At 60.2% G+C, this 15740-nt stretch overlaps 3 protein-coding genes and 1 pseudogene across 3 annotated transcripts; all 4 read left to right on the top strand.

The window, feature by feature from the left end:
* Positions 1 to 894: 894 nt before the first annotated feature.
* LPMP_312890 (hypothetical protein) lies at positions 895 to 2178 on the top strand (the record flags this gene model as incomplete). The annotated part of the gene is made up of 1 exon (XM_010703370.1): positions 895 to 2178. One exon carries the CDS (start codon positions 895 to 897, stop codon positions 2176 to 2178), a length of 1284 nt encoding a protein of 427 aa, XP_010701672.1.
* Positions 2179 to 2723: 545 nt separating this feature from the next.
* LPMP_312880 (hypothetical protein) lies at positions 2724 to 4094 on the top strand (the record flags this gene model as incomplete). The annotated part of the gene is made up of 1 exon (XM_010703369.1): positions 2724 to 4094. One exon carries the CDS (start codon positions 2724 to 2726, stop codon positions 4092 to 4094), a length of 1371 nt encoding a protein of 456 aa, XP_010701671.1.
* Positions 4095 to 5746: 1652 nt separating this feature from the next.
* Positions 5747 to 6371, top strand: LPMP_312870 (annotated as a pseudogene).
* A 2589-nt stretch (positions 6372 to 8960) lies between these two features.
* Positions 8961 to 14816, top strand: LPMP_312860 (hypothetical protein; the record flags this gene model as incomplete). Its single annotated transcript, XM_010703368.1, has 1 exon — positions 8961 to 14816. One exon carries the CDS (start codon positions 8961 to 8963, stop codon positions 14814 to 14816), a length of 5856 nt encoding a protein of 1951 aa, XP_010701670.1.
* Between the last annotated feature and the right edge of the window lie 924 nt (positions 14817 to 15740).

Here is a 15740-nt window from a genome sequence, read left to right as displayed (position 1 = left end):
GACGTCGCCGTGTCGGCCACGCTCTCCTGCCTCTGGCAGTGGCTTCAACACGAAGGGTTCATTCTTCTCCGGGCATATTGCGTGGAGTGCCGGCACGTGGGTCTGTCGGGAGCGCGCTAGCGCCTCACCCGACTATGCGGAGGCAAGTGTGACAGTAAGTTGCCTGGAGGTTTCAGCAAGACATATGAGTCTTCCTCCCCCATAGCCCGGCAGTATTGCATCGACCGCTGCAGCTGTGTACTTGCGCGTGTTTGGGTGACGGCGTACGCTCTCTTGTTTTCTTTTGCGCTGTGAGTCACTGTCTCCACTCGTCTTTTACATCTCTCCAGTCCCCTTTGCGGGAGACGGTCACCAATTGCCGTCGCTCTCTGTACCCCCGACCCGCCTTGCCGTGCATGTGGCGAAAAGGGGGGACGCGGCACCTGCACTTTTCGTTTCTCGACAGCTGAACCAGCAGTGCGGCCTCTTTTCGGTGCCATGCCCCTCTTTCCACGCCGAGCTGCGTACTCTCCTCTTCTCTCCTCTACCCTCCAGCTGTTCCCCAATGCATCGACGGCGCTGCTGCCGCTGAGCCTGTCCGCTCTCTCTCTTCACCCCTCGCCTCACCCTCCCCACATCTTTGGCTGCTCTGTCGGACATCGATCATTTGACGAGCGGGCGTTAGCCGGCGGTCTTTGGTCTTCTTTCTCTTCTCTTCACTGCCCTCCATCACACGTTTATACACGCTGCGCTTTTTCGGCTGAGTACGAATTGTGCGCCTGCCCTCGCTGTGCCCCCCAACTCCTCCGCACAACGACGTAGATGTCTGCAGCGGCTAATTTCTGTGTGTACTACTGTTGATTCTGCGGTGAGTTATGCCGCGTGCGCGCTGCTACCACCGATATCACCGCCATCATGTCTCACCACAATAACTCCTTAGCAGTGAATGTGCAGTTTTCCAACTCTAGCAGCTTCAGCAGTGGTTTGCCTTGCATGGACAAGGAAGGAAGCACCAACGTGTGGGCCATATCAGCCGTCGAGGCCCCGCCTGACAAGATGCAAGCTGAGGAAGGCAGCAGTACACGTGCGGACAGCCCGCAGCCCGTTGACGCGTCTTCGATTCTGCCCGACGAGGAGGAGGGGGCGCTTATCAGAAGTCAGCTTTTCATTCCTCTGCCACTGGCTGCGTCGTCTTTGAAACCAGAAAGTGACAGGCGCGTGCGTGACTCCACGGCATCCACGGCACACTTGGAGCACCGCTCTTTCTCCTCCATGCAGGATAACACAACGCCGCCTCGCATGTGCACCTACTTTGGCGATGCAGCAGCCGCGGCTCGGGTGGCAGACCCAGAAGTGTCGGTAATGTTGAAGAGTGAGCCGTTTGATGATATTCAGGCCTCTCGCAGTCCTGTGGTCAGTGTGGCCGCAACCGCACAAGCATCACGCACCACCTCACCGGCGCGGTCGACAGTGTCGTTGAACCTGCGCAAGATGGGGGCCAGTGGACGCTCGCTCCCTGCGGAGTTTGTTGTTGTGAACGCTGACAAGGCGCGCACTGCTCACAAGCTGCTCACCTCCCTCTCTGCCGCCACAATAGCGCAGTACCGCCTTGTGAAGTTTAAGGTGACTCAGCGCATCTACCGTGTCTACTACGATAAGTGGTGGTCGAAGTTTCTTCAGCGCCCACCCGCGCAGTCGCCGCTGCGATTCTCTGAGTCCACGCAAACCCAAGCGTTGCTTCCTCGCTCCGTCTCGGCGGGAACGGACTTTTCCGACATCGACTCCTTCCACGCTAGCCGCTCCACGAGTCCTGCCGGGGACAGTCCGCTCACGCACGCGGCTGCGGGGGTCCCCTCGCAAGGTGTGCAACTTTTCTGTAGTCCCAAAGCGACCGCGTCTCTCTTTTCCCTGCGCGAGGGGGAGGAAAGCGAGACTCGAAGCGCTGTTACGTGGTCACCAGCGCCAGGGTTTCGACTGCAGACCTTTGCCTCTGCATCTCTCTCACCACTGTCGCCATCATTTCAGCATCGCACCCACAACGCCTTCATCCCTCCGCCAGCTCCCCCGACGGATCGCATCGCCGTGCGCACGAATCCCGCGAAGCTGGTGGACTTTGGGCATCACTCCGAGGCGCCACAGCGCAAGAAGCGTCATCCCGCCTTAACCCCGGCGGTAAAGCTGCCAGTGGTCACTCCTTAGCCGGAGCGCATCCTCCGACCGTGAAGGTGCGTCTCTCAATGTTTTGTCTCTCTCTCTCGAGCTGCATGCTTGGATCTGATCGACACGGCAGTGACATGGGCGGTAGGCGACGCATGGAAGCCTGCTGCGGTCATAGAGCGAGGTGCTCCACCCTCTCTTCATGAATGCGTCGACACTCCCGTCTTTGGGTTCATCTTACTCTTTCTCGTCGATGCCTTTACAATGCACGTCAATGCATGTGAGCACTGCGCGCACCCTAACGTTGCGACGGAGGGCACCGTACTCTCCCGTCGCTCTCCGCAAAAACCCGCGCACATGCCACAGAGGATGGCGATTGTCGTATAGATACGGACGGCAAATTCACGCTGGTCCTCTCTCTCTCTCGCTCCTTGTGTCTCCGTCTGCTCAACGTCTTCACAAGCGCTCTACCGCTGTGGTGGCTCTTCTACCCCCTTTCTCCCTCCGCCCTTTCCCATGCTGCTCGCGCACATGCGCCCCTCATCCCACCCCCGTTTGCGCTGGCTCAGACCAACAGTGGGCACCTAATGGCGTCAAACGGGAGCAGCTCACCGTCTCCTGTACCACACAGGCGACAGTCTGCCAAGAAGTCGGCGCTCAACGTGGCCTCGCGGGTGCTGGAAGCGACCAGCACCTTTGCTGAGTATGCCGAGCGGCGTCATGAGCTCTTGGCAGCTATCAATGACGGACTAGAGGATCATGTGCGTATAATGGAGGAACAGGCGAAACAGGCTGTCGCCCACGCATCAGCAGTGGCTGAAGTTAGCAGAGCTCAGGAGACGGAGTGCCTGGAGTACATTGAGGGACTGGAGGTCAGAATCAGGAGCTTGCAGCGGACCAAGCGGGAATGTGCGGCGGAGTTAAATGCCTTTCGAGCAGCACTCACAACAGACCGCCAGGGCCTAGAGGAGGAGCTTCACGATTTGCATCGGGCTGTAGCGGAGGCGCGTCGACAGAAGCTACTCGCCCAAGAAGAGCAGGAGCACTACGAGATGTTGCGCGACGCCGCAAAGCGACGCTACGAACTGGCCGAGAGTCACCTGGAGAACTTCACAGCGAAGGTCGAGCACCGCTTCCAGGAGGCTGTTGCATCTCTCCAGGCATCGGTGCAAGAGCGGAAACGGTGGGCAGATGAACAGTGCGCCCTTAATGAGAAGCGTGTGCACGAGGCTTCATGGCGAGCGGAGCAGAGCCACTTCGGCGACTTTCCTTGTGATGCCCCCGAGGAGGCCGTGAGGGCTTCCTCTGTGACGTTTGCCACGCCATGCGCAGCGGTAGTGGAGCCGACATGCATGCACCAGCTGGAGCGGGACGTCGCGGCGCTCGGAGCATCTGCGGCGAGTCGATTGCAACTCATCGTGGAGCAGCAGAACGCAGCCGAAGATCGACTCGATAGACCTTCACTCCACATCACTGGAGAGGGCTGCGACTCGATTAGCGCGTTGTGTCATACTTCTGCGCAGGCGGTGTCAGAGGACGAGAACGAGATCTGGAAGGGAAAGCAGCGGGACACCTTCGACAGTGTTTCCGCCTCCGATGTGATATGCCCGCTCAGCGCTTCAGAAGTGGCGGTGAAGCACACGCTGATGGAAGTGTGTGCTACGGCTGCCTCAGCTTCGCCAACCACACGCGCAAAGGCTCCTGCGCGCCCTCACGAATCTTCTTCAAGAGCAGCGGCCCCCCTTCGTATCGCTACCGCCACTCCCTCTGTAAGCTGGAGTGCGCCATCGCCAATTCCCCAAAAGGTACTGCTCTCTGCTCCAGTGCGGAAGTCCTCGTTGCTGGAGTCGTCTCCTCCGCAGAGTGCACGTGCGGCATCCCCAGAACGCCGGCTTATCGATGATCTCCCGTGCAGCGCAGATGCCTTTGCGACCGTCTTTACTGCTCGCAAGTGTTAGGGGGTTGCGCCGGCCCCAAAACAGAGTTTGTTCATGCGGGCCTTCGTGGTTGTGCCTCGTTTTGTCTCCGTCTCTCACTGCACACTCCAACGCCTGTTGTGGTTTTCACTCTGCAAAGGAGGCAGCTTGCCCACGTTTCCCCTCTCCTATACGGAGCTCAAACCTGGTCGTCGGAGCTGTTGCGTCCTCGGATGGTGGGCGCACCTGCAGACCACCAGAGGGCACAGACGCTAGCGCAGAAGCCAGTCGAACATTATTCTATTCCAACGGCATAGCGGAAGGTCGGCCGCTACGTTCAATGTAAGCTACTGGCGTTTCCGCCTCTCTCCACTGCCCCGTCAAAGGTGAATTTGCTTCCCCGCACTGCTCCTATCGCCTTTCTCCTCCTCCACAGGCGGTGCGCACGACCTTCTGTCTTCTCTCCCGCCTCCTTTTCCTTTGTGCTGCCCCGCGGCCACTTACTGACTCACTCTCAGCCGCATCTTTGCACGTGGCGGTATTTCAATTTTGCCCACGCAAACCATCGCTCACTCTCTCTCTCGCTCCCGCGTACAAAAAGGCCTACACACATTCGCCGTACGTGTGCGCTGACCATTGCCGTGCCCCTCGCCGCCTCTCTCCTCCTCCACTGCAAATCAATTAAAAGAAACGCTCTTGCAAGGCCAAACTCGATGCGCGCGTGAGGTGGCGAAAGCGAGGGAGGGCGTATTGTGGCGCAGCACGCATAGCACCACCGCTGTCTCGCCGTCTGCTTCTTCGCCATTCATTTAAACATCATTTTTTTCTATCGCCATATTTTGCCAGTGTCGCTCCGTGCGTCAGTCGCAGACCCGCTCGGCATTTGCGTCGCCTCATCCTTCTCGTCCCCCCCTCGCCCCCCACCTCCTCTCTCCTTTTCCCTGTACGCCTCGCGCTTATCATCCATCAACACGATCGCTGGCTGTGTTCAACGAGCGGACAGCAAAAGAGTGGAGGCCACAGCGCCACTGCCACGGCTTTCCTTTCACCAGCGAACTGCCTCTCCGCAGCGCCTTCTCGCTGGCTCTCTGCCGGACTACTCGTGCTGTCGTGGTGTGTGAGAGCTTCCTCTCAGCTTGGAAACTACGGTGTTGGTTTGTCTCGGCAGTATGTGGTGTGCTTTACCTTGCAACGGAGGAAATGCTCGTCTACCAGCTGCATGAGGTTCAGAGAGGAGTGCGCATCTACCGTTGGGTCGATGACGAGGAGGAGACGTTGTCCGTTTCAGGGAATTGTCAGGCGGCGTTGGACTGCGCCGGAGACGTCATCTCCGCCCCTTTCCCTGTGATGAAGTTGCCTTCGGGCCCTTCTAGAAGACGTTCTACACCAGCTGCGGTGCCGATGGGCTGAGGCTGCAGTTCGGCTTAACAGTACTGCTGTCTGCACCGAGCTTCAGCGATGTACCACAGTGCACTACCGTCGTCCATGAAGAACCTGCGCCACATGTGAGCAAAATATTTTACGAACTACTGTTTCTGCCTACTGAGGAGGTGGAGCGCATCGCTGGCACCCATCACTCACTGAGCCTGTACGAGTGCGTCTGCAGCGTGGAGCACGTTTACTCGTGTGGAGAGGAGGACCTGCTGGAGGCGGCGGTGCGGACCTATTCTTGGGGCTTACTGTCGCCGTCTGGGATGCCAGCCAAGCAGGGGATATCGCTGTGGCACAAGCGTTCATCGTTGCCGCTTCGCATATTAGCGCAGCGCGAGCTCTTCATGAACACGCTGAAGGAGCTGTGCAGCAGCCCCCGGAGCGAGGAGCGGGATGGCACGACCGTGTGCGTGCCGCCGGTGCAGTTGGCTGTGTGTACGCGCCGGTGGGCGACTCCACAGCGCCCGAGCAGGCGTTGTGCATTGAGCGCCTCTCCTTTCGGGTGCCGCTCTATTTGTGACGGTTGCCGGCCGTCTCGGCGCTGGAGTGGAGAGGCTTCGTGAGATGCGGGTGTGCCGGAGCCAGGGCAACCTGCTCGACAACCCGCTGCTTCTTGTGCTGCTGCCTGGAGTGTCTGTAGACTGCCTGATGATTCTCACGTGTATCTCCGTACAGGTCGAGTATGCGAGCCGTCCGTGCATGGACGCGTGCTACTTCGAATGCAGCAGTGATCGACGATGGCGACCCACCGCGGTTTGGTCGCTGAGGGTGCCTGCTGGTGCTGCCCCGAGGGGGCAGAAGTGCCACGGACAGGCACGCGCAGGACTCGATGCCACCACGGCGTCAGCCAGTCCCTACCTCTGCTTTTCTCCAGCGCATGACGGGTGAGCCGCTGATGTCTGTGGCTCCTCTCACGAGTTGCGCGTTGTGGCAGACGCTGCAACAACCGAAGCCGATCGCAGTAACGCCGCACACACGCCGCTCTGTGGATCTTCACGTGCATCTCACAGTGACGTTTTAGCACCGCTGGGTGAGCCTGCAGACCGCCTCCTTTCACTGAGGCGTTTCGAGGAGTTTCCCGCGGGTAGGCCACACGTGTGCCTTCATGGACAGCACATTTCCTACATCGCCGAAGGTTAAGCGAACTACGCCAGCTCCGTCCGTAGCGTTAGTCACATCTGCGCTCCGCAGGGACGCGGCGCCACCGGTAGCGGCACCACGAGAGGGAACGCCCAAAGGGAACTGCGAAGGGAGCCGATGCCAGAAAGCCTGGCAGGCCCTACTCTCTTCTGGAGGCAAACGCCTTTGTAGGTAACTTCAAGGCTGCAACAGACCAGGCTGCCGGGCTGCGCCGACTCGAGGAGTCAGTGCCTTCTAGGACCCGTAAGGTGGTGGTGAATGGGTGGAGGCTGTGCCTCGAGTACGCCGCCACGAAAGCCCATGCTCTCTGCACACAGCAGAGACGTGCAGCAGTCGAACGCGGAGCTGGCGCGCAGGGAGAAGCTGCAGGTGCGGGTGAACGAACGTCACCAGGAAGCCACTGTGTTGTGGCTCACGGCACTGATCTTCAACAGTGATGCAAGCGATACGCGCGCCGAGTCGAAGACCTGCAGCGTCAGTAAGCCCACCTCACCACGCCGCTGCACTCGATAGAGCTCGAAGCGGCTACACGGCGAACGGAGCTGCGGCGTTTTGGAAAAGCGACGCGCCAAGGGAGAGGCCTCCTCAGCTAAGGATGCACTTGCAGCATCCGCCTCTCGACTCAAGCGACTCGGTGAGTACGAGGACAGTAATGCGATTCTGCCGAGAATGCACAATGTCCGTGATGCTGTCGCATGCAAGGCGGCGCTGCACGACGAACTGCGCGCGGAGGAGGCTATAACGGGTGCCGATGTGCAGACTGCTAAGAGTTCTCGAAAGCAGCGCAGTGGAGTTTATGTCTGTGACTGCAGTCACACAGATGTTTTCCACATCAGGGCCCATGTTAGGGAGGAGTCGCGGTCGATCAATGAGGAGCTCGTCGTTGCAGCGGAGGAACTTGCGGACGAGGAGGGCCTGATGGTAAGGGTGGTGGACAAGGCTGCGATGGTGTTGCATCGCTGCGACAGTGAGATGACGCCCCGGTTTGATTGGCTGGTGGATTGGTGAGCCATCTTTATGGGTCTAGAGAGCCTACTAGCAGGGCGCACTGCATCGGTCATCTCAGAAAACTCGTCTCGGCGTTACCGAAGAATCCCCCAGAGTGAGATGTAGGAGTGCTCCTCGTCCCACTACGTGCGTATCGATGAGAGTGCGAGAATGTCGGGAGGCGATGCGAGTTAGGCTTTTTTCCTGTCTTGTTGTGTGCCCGTCAGCTAGCCTTGGTGCCGCTTCGTCGAACTCGAGGCCGATCATGCGCTCTTCAAACGTCCAGGGGTGTCCACGCCGCGTGTGCCCGCCCCGCCTGCAGTCTATTCTGCTCGCGTGTGCGTCGCCGCTTTGCGCTTGTTTCTGGTTTAGGTCGCTGCCCCGCGTCTTTCTTTGGTAATTCCCTCGAGCGCGTGATGCCGCTGGTGCTGCTGCTGAGGGAGCACCACACGCCTCTCTCTGCGGTTCCAGAGTGTGGAATGGCTTTCTGGGGTGTTGGAAGTTTCTCTGGTTCTCTGTTGCTGGCCGAGGGTCATCGGCGGTGGGACGGAGGGAAGACAATGACCGACACGCACGTCCCGTTGTACAGCAACGACGCACACTTTGGCGCACATGAAGATGTCCTTCACACACGCATGCACACCCGTACGGATGCAGAGGCCTGCTTGTTTTGGGCTGTCTTCTCCAACACAGTGCCCCCCCCCCCCAAGCACGTCTTGTCGTATCGGCGCCTCTGCCACTCTCATCCGTTGGGGCCTTCACTCGCTCATTGCACCGACATGCGTATGCGGTTGAGGCCCTGGAGTTTGGGTGCTCACTTGCAGGTATCTTACATGTACGTCTGCTTGTCCATGTGTGTTGCTGCCTTGGTGGAGTGTCGTCATGTGCTGCACTGCCCGTAGCAGCTGCATCTCGCTGTTCCCTCTAGATTGCCTTCGCCTGTCGCGTTGACTATTTGGATTGCTTGGCTTCATTACGCTTTGTCTCGGCTGTGTGCCGATTTTGCTCACACACCTCCGCCGTCGTGAGCGCTGTCAGGTGCTAACGTAAAGGATGACGGAGAGAGCGATTGACGTTGTTAACCAACGAACGGGCCGCTGGTGGCAGTGTGTGGGTGCGACCTCTCTATACCCCGGTCCTTCTCTCTCTTTCTGAGGTGGCAGTGGCGGCGGCTTGCCTCGTACTGCATACATAAGTCCAGTACTTCAGAGACGCAGGCTTTGTGTGATGTGGGGATTGTCGTGGCGCGTCGTCCCCCCCTCTCTCCCTCTCTTTCCTTCGCTATGTGAAGCTCGCATCTTTGTTTCTCCCCCTTCATCGAGCCTCTTTGTCTGTTTCCCATACCAACGCATGCTGACGCACACAGCCCGCAGTCGGCACATTTCTTCTCGGCGGTATTCAGAGTCCCCCATCAGCGTCGGGCGGGAGAGCGGTCTGCTAAAGGGCAGCCACGGACTCGCCACGCGCTTCGAGGTGTGCCGCATGGAGGAGTTGGCCAAGTCATTGCAACAGGCACAGGCGGCGGTTTTGGGTATCCAGGATGACCTCGCGCTCCTCCGCGCACATGTGGAGGAGGAAGAGGAGCGAGGTGCTGGCAATGTTGTCAAGGCCTCTGCGGTTGGCCTCGAGACAGGCGTTACCCTAACTAACCCGTACTACGTGGATCTGCATACCACCGTGCATCGGCGGCAGGAGGCAGCCTCGCTGTTGCTCCAGCGCTGCGCCCACCTCTTTTACAAACAGTTTGGTGCTCTGGAGGAGAAGGCAGAGCGTCTGGAGAATGTCCAGGCGAAGGAGAAGGAACTGCAAGCAGCCAAGAAGAGCATGCAGCGCTACTTTGATGCTCACGCGACGGAGCTGGCGGAGGAACGCGACAGCAACGCTGTCGGGCTACGGCTCGAGTGGGAGCGGCGGCAGCACCTTGAAGATGGAATTGTTTGTCTCGATCTAAAACGGCGCCGACAACGTCTCGCGCACAGCGTGCTGCTCATGTGGATGAAAAAGGCAATGATGTGCCACCTCGCTCGCGAGTACACGCGACGGCGAGACGCAACTCGAGAGACGTACGAATCGGCCACCTGTTATGCATTCGTCCAGCAGCGGCGAGTGACGGCATCTCAGCGGGCGCTTTGCACGTGGCGCTCGCGACTGCAGGAGCGGCGCTGCCAGCGCCTCAAGACTGTAGCGACAGAGGCGGAGAAGCGCGCACAGTTTTTCCGCGAAGAGCTCACCGCCATCCAGAAGACACTGCGTGAGAGCTTTAGAATGGGCATCAGCGAGTGTGACCAGGTGGCCACCGCTTCCCCCACCCACGAACAGGTGTGCGCCCAGCGCGAGGACGAAGTGCAGCGGCTGCGCACAGCGCTGCGGGACATCACGGTGGAGTTTAGCGAGCGCACTCGCACCTACATCCGTCAGCAGGAGGGCACTGAGCAGGTCTTTGGACGCAAAGAGGTGGCACTGCGTGACACCATCTGCAGTCTGCAGGCGACACTAACCGTAGAGCGGCAGGCGCACGCAGCCTTCACGCAGTCGTCTGAGCTCTTTGTCAGCCATGTGAACTCCTACTGGCAGGCACAGCTGCAGGAGCTGGCTGAGGTGGTTCGGCGCAAGGAGGAATACACACATCACACCATCCTAGGACTAACCGGCCGTCTGCAGCACCGCCATATCAGTCTACTGAAAGAGATGGCTAAGCTGGCACGCGATGTCGACACCCTTGCCCCACTGAGTGAACAGTGTTTGCGGTTAGAGAACGCTGTCGCCGAGTCAGAGCAGCTGCTGAAGCGGAGCAAGGCATCCAGCCAGTCATGGGAGAGACATTGCAAAGCCGCACATGTGGTGGAGGCACTCCTAACGGATCGTGTCGTCTCCGCAGACAGTGCGGTGCTGCGAGCCCGCTCCTTCATCCGGTGGTTGGGCCGAAGCCACAACGCTTCTAGTGAAAAGCTCCAGCATAGCATCGGGACCCTCTCTGACAATCTGCAGACCCAACGGCGAGAGCTGCGCGTCCAGCAGCAAGAGCTGTCCTCACGCCACCAGGCGGAAGTGGCGCGGCTCCGAGATGAGCGCGAGCAACTGCGTAACGCAAACGTGCGGCTGCAGTCGGAGCTGGAGAGCACCGCACGCAAGCAACGCGAGAGGGATGGCGCCTACTACGACAGTGAGGTGCGGAATGGCGAGCTGTCTGCAGCTCTGTTGCGGGAGAAGATGGAGCGGCGCGGCGTCGAAGAGAAGTGGTGGGGCAGCCGTGCCTCTGGGCTGCTGTTGCAGGAGGCGCAGCAGCGGCTGCGTATCGAGGCGCAGGAGGGCCAGTGGTGGACAGCGCTGCTCATGCGTGAGAGCAAAGTGCTGAAGGTTTGGACAGCTTCCCTACAGTGCGACGTGGTGCAGCTCACCGCCGTGTGCGAGGGTTGGCAGCAGCACTGCCACCAGCTCGAAACTGCGCACGCCGCTGAGCGAAAAACCGTAGCAGGGCGGACGGCGTGTGCCCTGGAGCGAGGGGTGTTGCACGCGCACACGCTGGTCATCTGGGCCTCGTGGCGGGGGTGGGCACAGCAGAAGCGTGCAGTAACCGCTGTAGAGGCGCGATCGTCAGAGTCGAGGCGGGAGATGATCGAGCGGCACGGGAAGGGGATGGCGCGCTTGCACACCAGCCACGACATAGCATTGCAGCGCCTGCAGCGCGAGCACACACTGGAGAAGGCACAGCTGCAGTCCATCCACCAGGAGCGATGTGCGGCCCTGCGGCGTGCGCAGACGGAGGAGGTGGCGCAGCTCTCCGAGCGCCATGCACAGCAGCTCAAAATCGCGCAGACCGCCTACGCAGCGGATGTTGCAGAGCGCGATGAACACGCAGATGCGATGCAAGAGCAGCTGAGCCACTTGGGCCTTCTTGTGGTTGAGTACTGCGGTCAGGCAACCTACAGTCGGTGGCGTACATGGGCGGCAGTGCGGCAAGCGCAGCGCTCCGCCCAGCAGCGCCGTAGACTGATGATGCGAATCGGGGAATGGCACGCCGTGAGAACGGTGATGATGGACGACTGCAATGCCGCCAAGCATTCCTTCTGGACCGCCGCTACTATCGAGCTCTCGCGAGAGCGTGAGGTGAAGGCTCGGCGGCAGGCGCAGGACCTGGCGCAGGAGAAGGAGCTGTGCCGATCACAGCAGCACAAGCTGCAGGCAGCCAAGGAGGCGGCGGAGGAGGAGGCATGCCATTTGCGAGGAGAGCTGCAGCACGCGCGGACACTGTATGACGCGGAGGTCCAGTACACGGAGCGACTCCTCCACACCACCACGGAGGAGCGGCGCGCCCACCGCAGCACCCTCGCCTTCACTGCTCGAATGTCCGAGTGGCGAGAGTTGGCGCACTGTAGCGTTGTCGAGCATCAGGCAGCTGCGATTCAGGCGTTCATGGAGGCGACTGGGCTGTTTATGGCAAAGAGGCCAGCAACTAATAGAGCTGAGCTTACTGCCTACGCGGCACAGGTGGAGGAGGAGCCCAACGCACGCGCCAGCAGGGCAGTCGCGTCGTCGTCCGGCAAAGTGGATGCGGAAAAGGCGCGTGTCTCTGAGTGTGACAGTGTGGTTGATGTGAGCGAGTGTGCACCTGGCGAGTGTGAAGCGGACGCAAATGACGTGGGCGTGTCCACCGGCGATGAGGACGGTGTGTGCTCTTCTCCCTGCCCAATTGCCGTGACACGGCAGCCTGTCGAGGTCATCCCCGAAGAGTTACTCTCGCGCCTTCAGTCCATGGAGCGCTACGTGAATGTTGCAGGTGACGCACGTGAAGCGGAGTATCACACTGACACCACGTCTTCAGAGCAGTGTGGTCCCCTCCTTTCGGAGTCTTTCCTGGGGATGCTGTCGCCGTTACCTCAGCCAACCGCTGTTGCGAACCTGCTGGCGGAGCAGACGAACGTGCCCTTCAAGGTGTGTCATCTGCTTGAACTTGTGCGCCTGGCGGCACTGCGTGGGGCTGCGACGCACAAGCGCGAACACGCAGACGAGCTCGCCAACATCCAGGCAATGCGGGCACGCTCCGAGGAGGCACTGGCGCGCCTGCGAGAGACCATGGAGTGTCTTCTGGCAGAGCAGCGCTCCCTTGCAGAGGAGATGCACGCGGATGCTCAGCAACAGCGACAGCAGCATTCCACTTCCCGAGCGGCTGACTCGGCGCAGATGTCCCCAGCGTTGACAAAGGCGTGGCCAGAACGGCTGAGCGCGCTGAGTGACCGGTATACACGGGTGCTTGGAGCACTCTTTACCGCCAACAGCCGCCCCCAAGAGACCCTCTACAACGTGAAGGGCATGTTGGCTGAGGCAAACGTGCTCTCGGAGGGACTGCTGCAGAATTTCTCGGAGATTGTGCATGAGATGGTGCAGCTTCAGGCGGAACTCCTCCCTCAGGCACACGCAGCGAGAGTCCTTTATCAGAGTGGTGATGAACCCGATGTCACCTTACCTGCCGGCACGGAGGCCACTGTGGGGGCGGTGCAGCCCTCCTCGCCGGAGCCGAGAGCGCTGTCGTTAGCAGCGACCCCATCCTCGTCTCCTGTGCATCCTGAAAACTCTACTCACACTGCTTGTGCGCAGCACAGTACCTCCGGCGCCACCACCTGCTTAGCGACCTCTGTTTCTCCCGTCGGCTCTACACCAGAGAAGCGAGGGCTACGCGACCGTGTGCGCTTCCTAGAGAAGCTTCTTGTTGAAGCCAAAGTGCAGCTGGCGGAGGCGAAGTCTTTGACTGGAGTTGCCCATCGTTTCACCTCGCTGCACATGGCATCCGTGCAGGCGCAGGTGTGGGCAGCTCAAGATGCCGAGGACTTCAGCCAGCTGGCGCTGACGAAGGAACAGCTTCTCGTTCTCTACGGCGCTTCGGAGTCGACCACTCGCACCCTCATGACGGCAATGCGCGAGTATGAAACGGAGCTGCGCAGAACGCAGGCGGAGATGTCGCAGCAGCTACGAACTGCGTGTGTCGCGGTGGAGGAGAAGCTGCAGGTGCGCCACCGCGTCGATGTGGAGCGCTATGAGGTGAAGATGCGCACCTTGTCCGAGTCCCTCGCCGCGGCTGCAAAGGAGCAGTCCGAAGCTGAGGCCCGCTGTGGGGAGCTGGAGCGGCAGCTGAAGTCAGAGACGACGACCTGGGCAGAAAAGTACTCGCGCGACACCGAGCTCATACGCCAGAGCTGCCTGTCTGAAATCGATGAACTGACGAACCACCAGCGGCTGCTGGAGGATGAACTCCAGCAATGCCGACGCGTCGCCCAGTCGGCTATTCAGCAGGCTGTGGACCGTCAAACAGAGCTGCTGAGGCTCGAGCACACGGAGCAGCTGCGCCGCTCTGAGAGGAACGTGGCACGACTAGCCACTGAAAAAGCATTGCTGGAGGACCGTCTTCGGGCCATCGCGGCGGACTGCGAGCGGCAGGTGCAGCAGGAACGGTCAGCGGTGGAGCGCCTTCAGCATCGCCTAGCAGATGACGTGGGTGCTGTTGCGGAGATCGCCTGTATAGCGACTTTGGCCAGTTGGGAGATTCACCTCGTGGACATCATCGAGCTATATGTGCGGTGCGCAGCGGACAAGGCAGCGTGGCTCGCCGCGTGCGCTGCTGGCCTGGTAGTGAAGGAGCGGGAGCAGTGGGAGACCGAGGTAATGCAGCTGCGCGAGCGTGTGGCCCTGCTGCAGGAGGCGTCAGGTGCCGCCCCAGTACCCCTTGCGCGCGACGGCTCCTTTCATCAAGCGTCCACAAACTTGCAGAGAAGCAGCAGGAAATCGACCCCCCAACATAAGGCGGACGAGGATTCGTCGCAGTCACTCACACTTTCCCCGCTTCCCCGTCGCAGCAATCAAGGCGTGTCATCAGCGAAGGTTGATGTCTGCATCGCTGCGCGGAAGGCCAGCGCGCCGCGCACCTCTCGACGCGCAGTCTCGAGCCCGCCAGCAGCTGAAATGTACCGCGAAACTCGAAATGCGCCTCCAGTAGACTCTACTGGCACGACCCCCACACGATGCCGAAGTCTGTCTATTGACTCACTCGAGCTGTCTCAGTCCTTCCTACGCTACTCCAAAATGTTGAGCGACCAGAGGACACGGAACGCAACCCGGCTGGAGCGGGCAAGCGCGTTGGCCGCAGAAGTTGACGATCTCCTCCTGCACGGAGCCCAGCTCAGTCATTCAGTGGCCTCGCTGAATGCTCGTTAGATCAGTAGTGCAATGGGGAGAGCAGTGAAGGAAGACAGACGGCGCAGTGCTCAACGTGTTGACCACATCGTGGCGATGCGTCGTTTGCTGTGCTGCGAAGAAGGCGCTCCGGCACCCGTCCCGCTCACCCTCGGGCAGCACAGCTGCACAGTCCACCTTTTTCCTTTCTGTGCGTGTCCTACAGGCTGCCTCCCCCACCCCCACATACTTCTACACCCCTTGCTAGCTTTGCCACCGCCATCCCCTCTGCCCTCGCCTCCTCTGCTTTCACACGCGCATCCATACACCTACAGCCTTTGCTCGACTGCTGTGTTTGGGCTTTTTGGGAGGGGAGGGGGTTGCACCCCCCTCCCCTCCCCCCGCGCGCCTCTTCGCTTCACTCTCTCCTGTTCACCTTCGTGTTAGAGTTCATGTCCGTTGCCCTCCTCCCTCTGCCTGCGTGTGTACAACTGTGGCCGGATTAGACATCGAAAACTCGACCTGCACCCAGAGCAGTGGCGCCGTGCATCTTTGCGCAGCGGTGGCCCTCTTTCCAAGGTCCAGCACGCCTGCACCCGACGTCTCCTCACGAGCAGCCGCTCACGCCTGTGCTTTGCTCGTTGGTCGGCTCATTTTGCTTCTGTTTCCCCACCACCCTGTGCTCTCGCGGCGCTGCTTCCGCCTCTCTCCCTCCCCCTTTTCCTTTCTTTCTCCTAACCCTCACGATCTGCTGCTGTCGTCAACAGCTGCCCTGCTTGACCTCTCCCCACTCCTCGACCTCCCACTCCTCCCCACCCTCACCCCCGTACTCACAGGAAGGACGTGTGTGTGTGTGTGTGTGGTCGCTGGATAGCGGAGCCATCGCTTCGGGGGCCCTACTAAACTCTCTTCCCCTCATCCCTCGGTGGAGAATACAAGCAGCGCTGGCCTGGGAGCTCAATACGC

This window comes from Leishmania panamensis (genome assembly GCF_000755165.1).
Source record: "Leishmania panamensis strain MHOM/PA/94/PSC-1 chromosome 31 sequence".
Lineage (NCBI taxonomy): Eukaryota > Euglenozoa > Kinetoplastea > Trypanosomatida > Trypanosomatidae > Leishmania > Leishmania panamensis.
The sequence above is the reverse complement of the archived record's forward strand: the minus strand, read 5'-3'. Positions and strand labels throughout refer to the sequence as shown.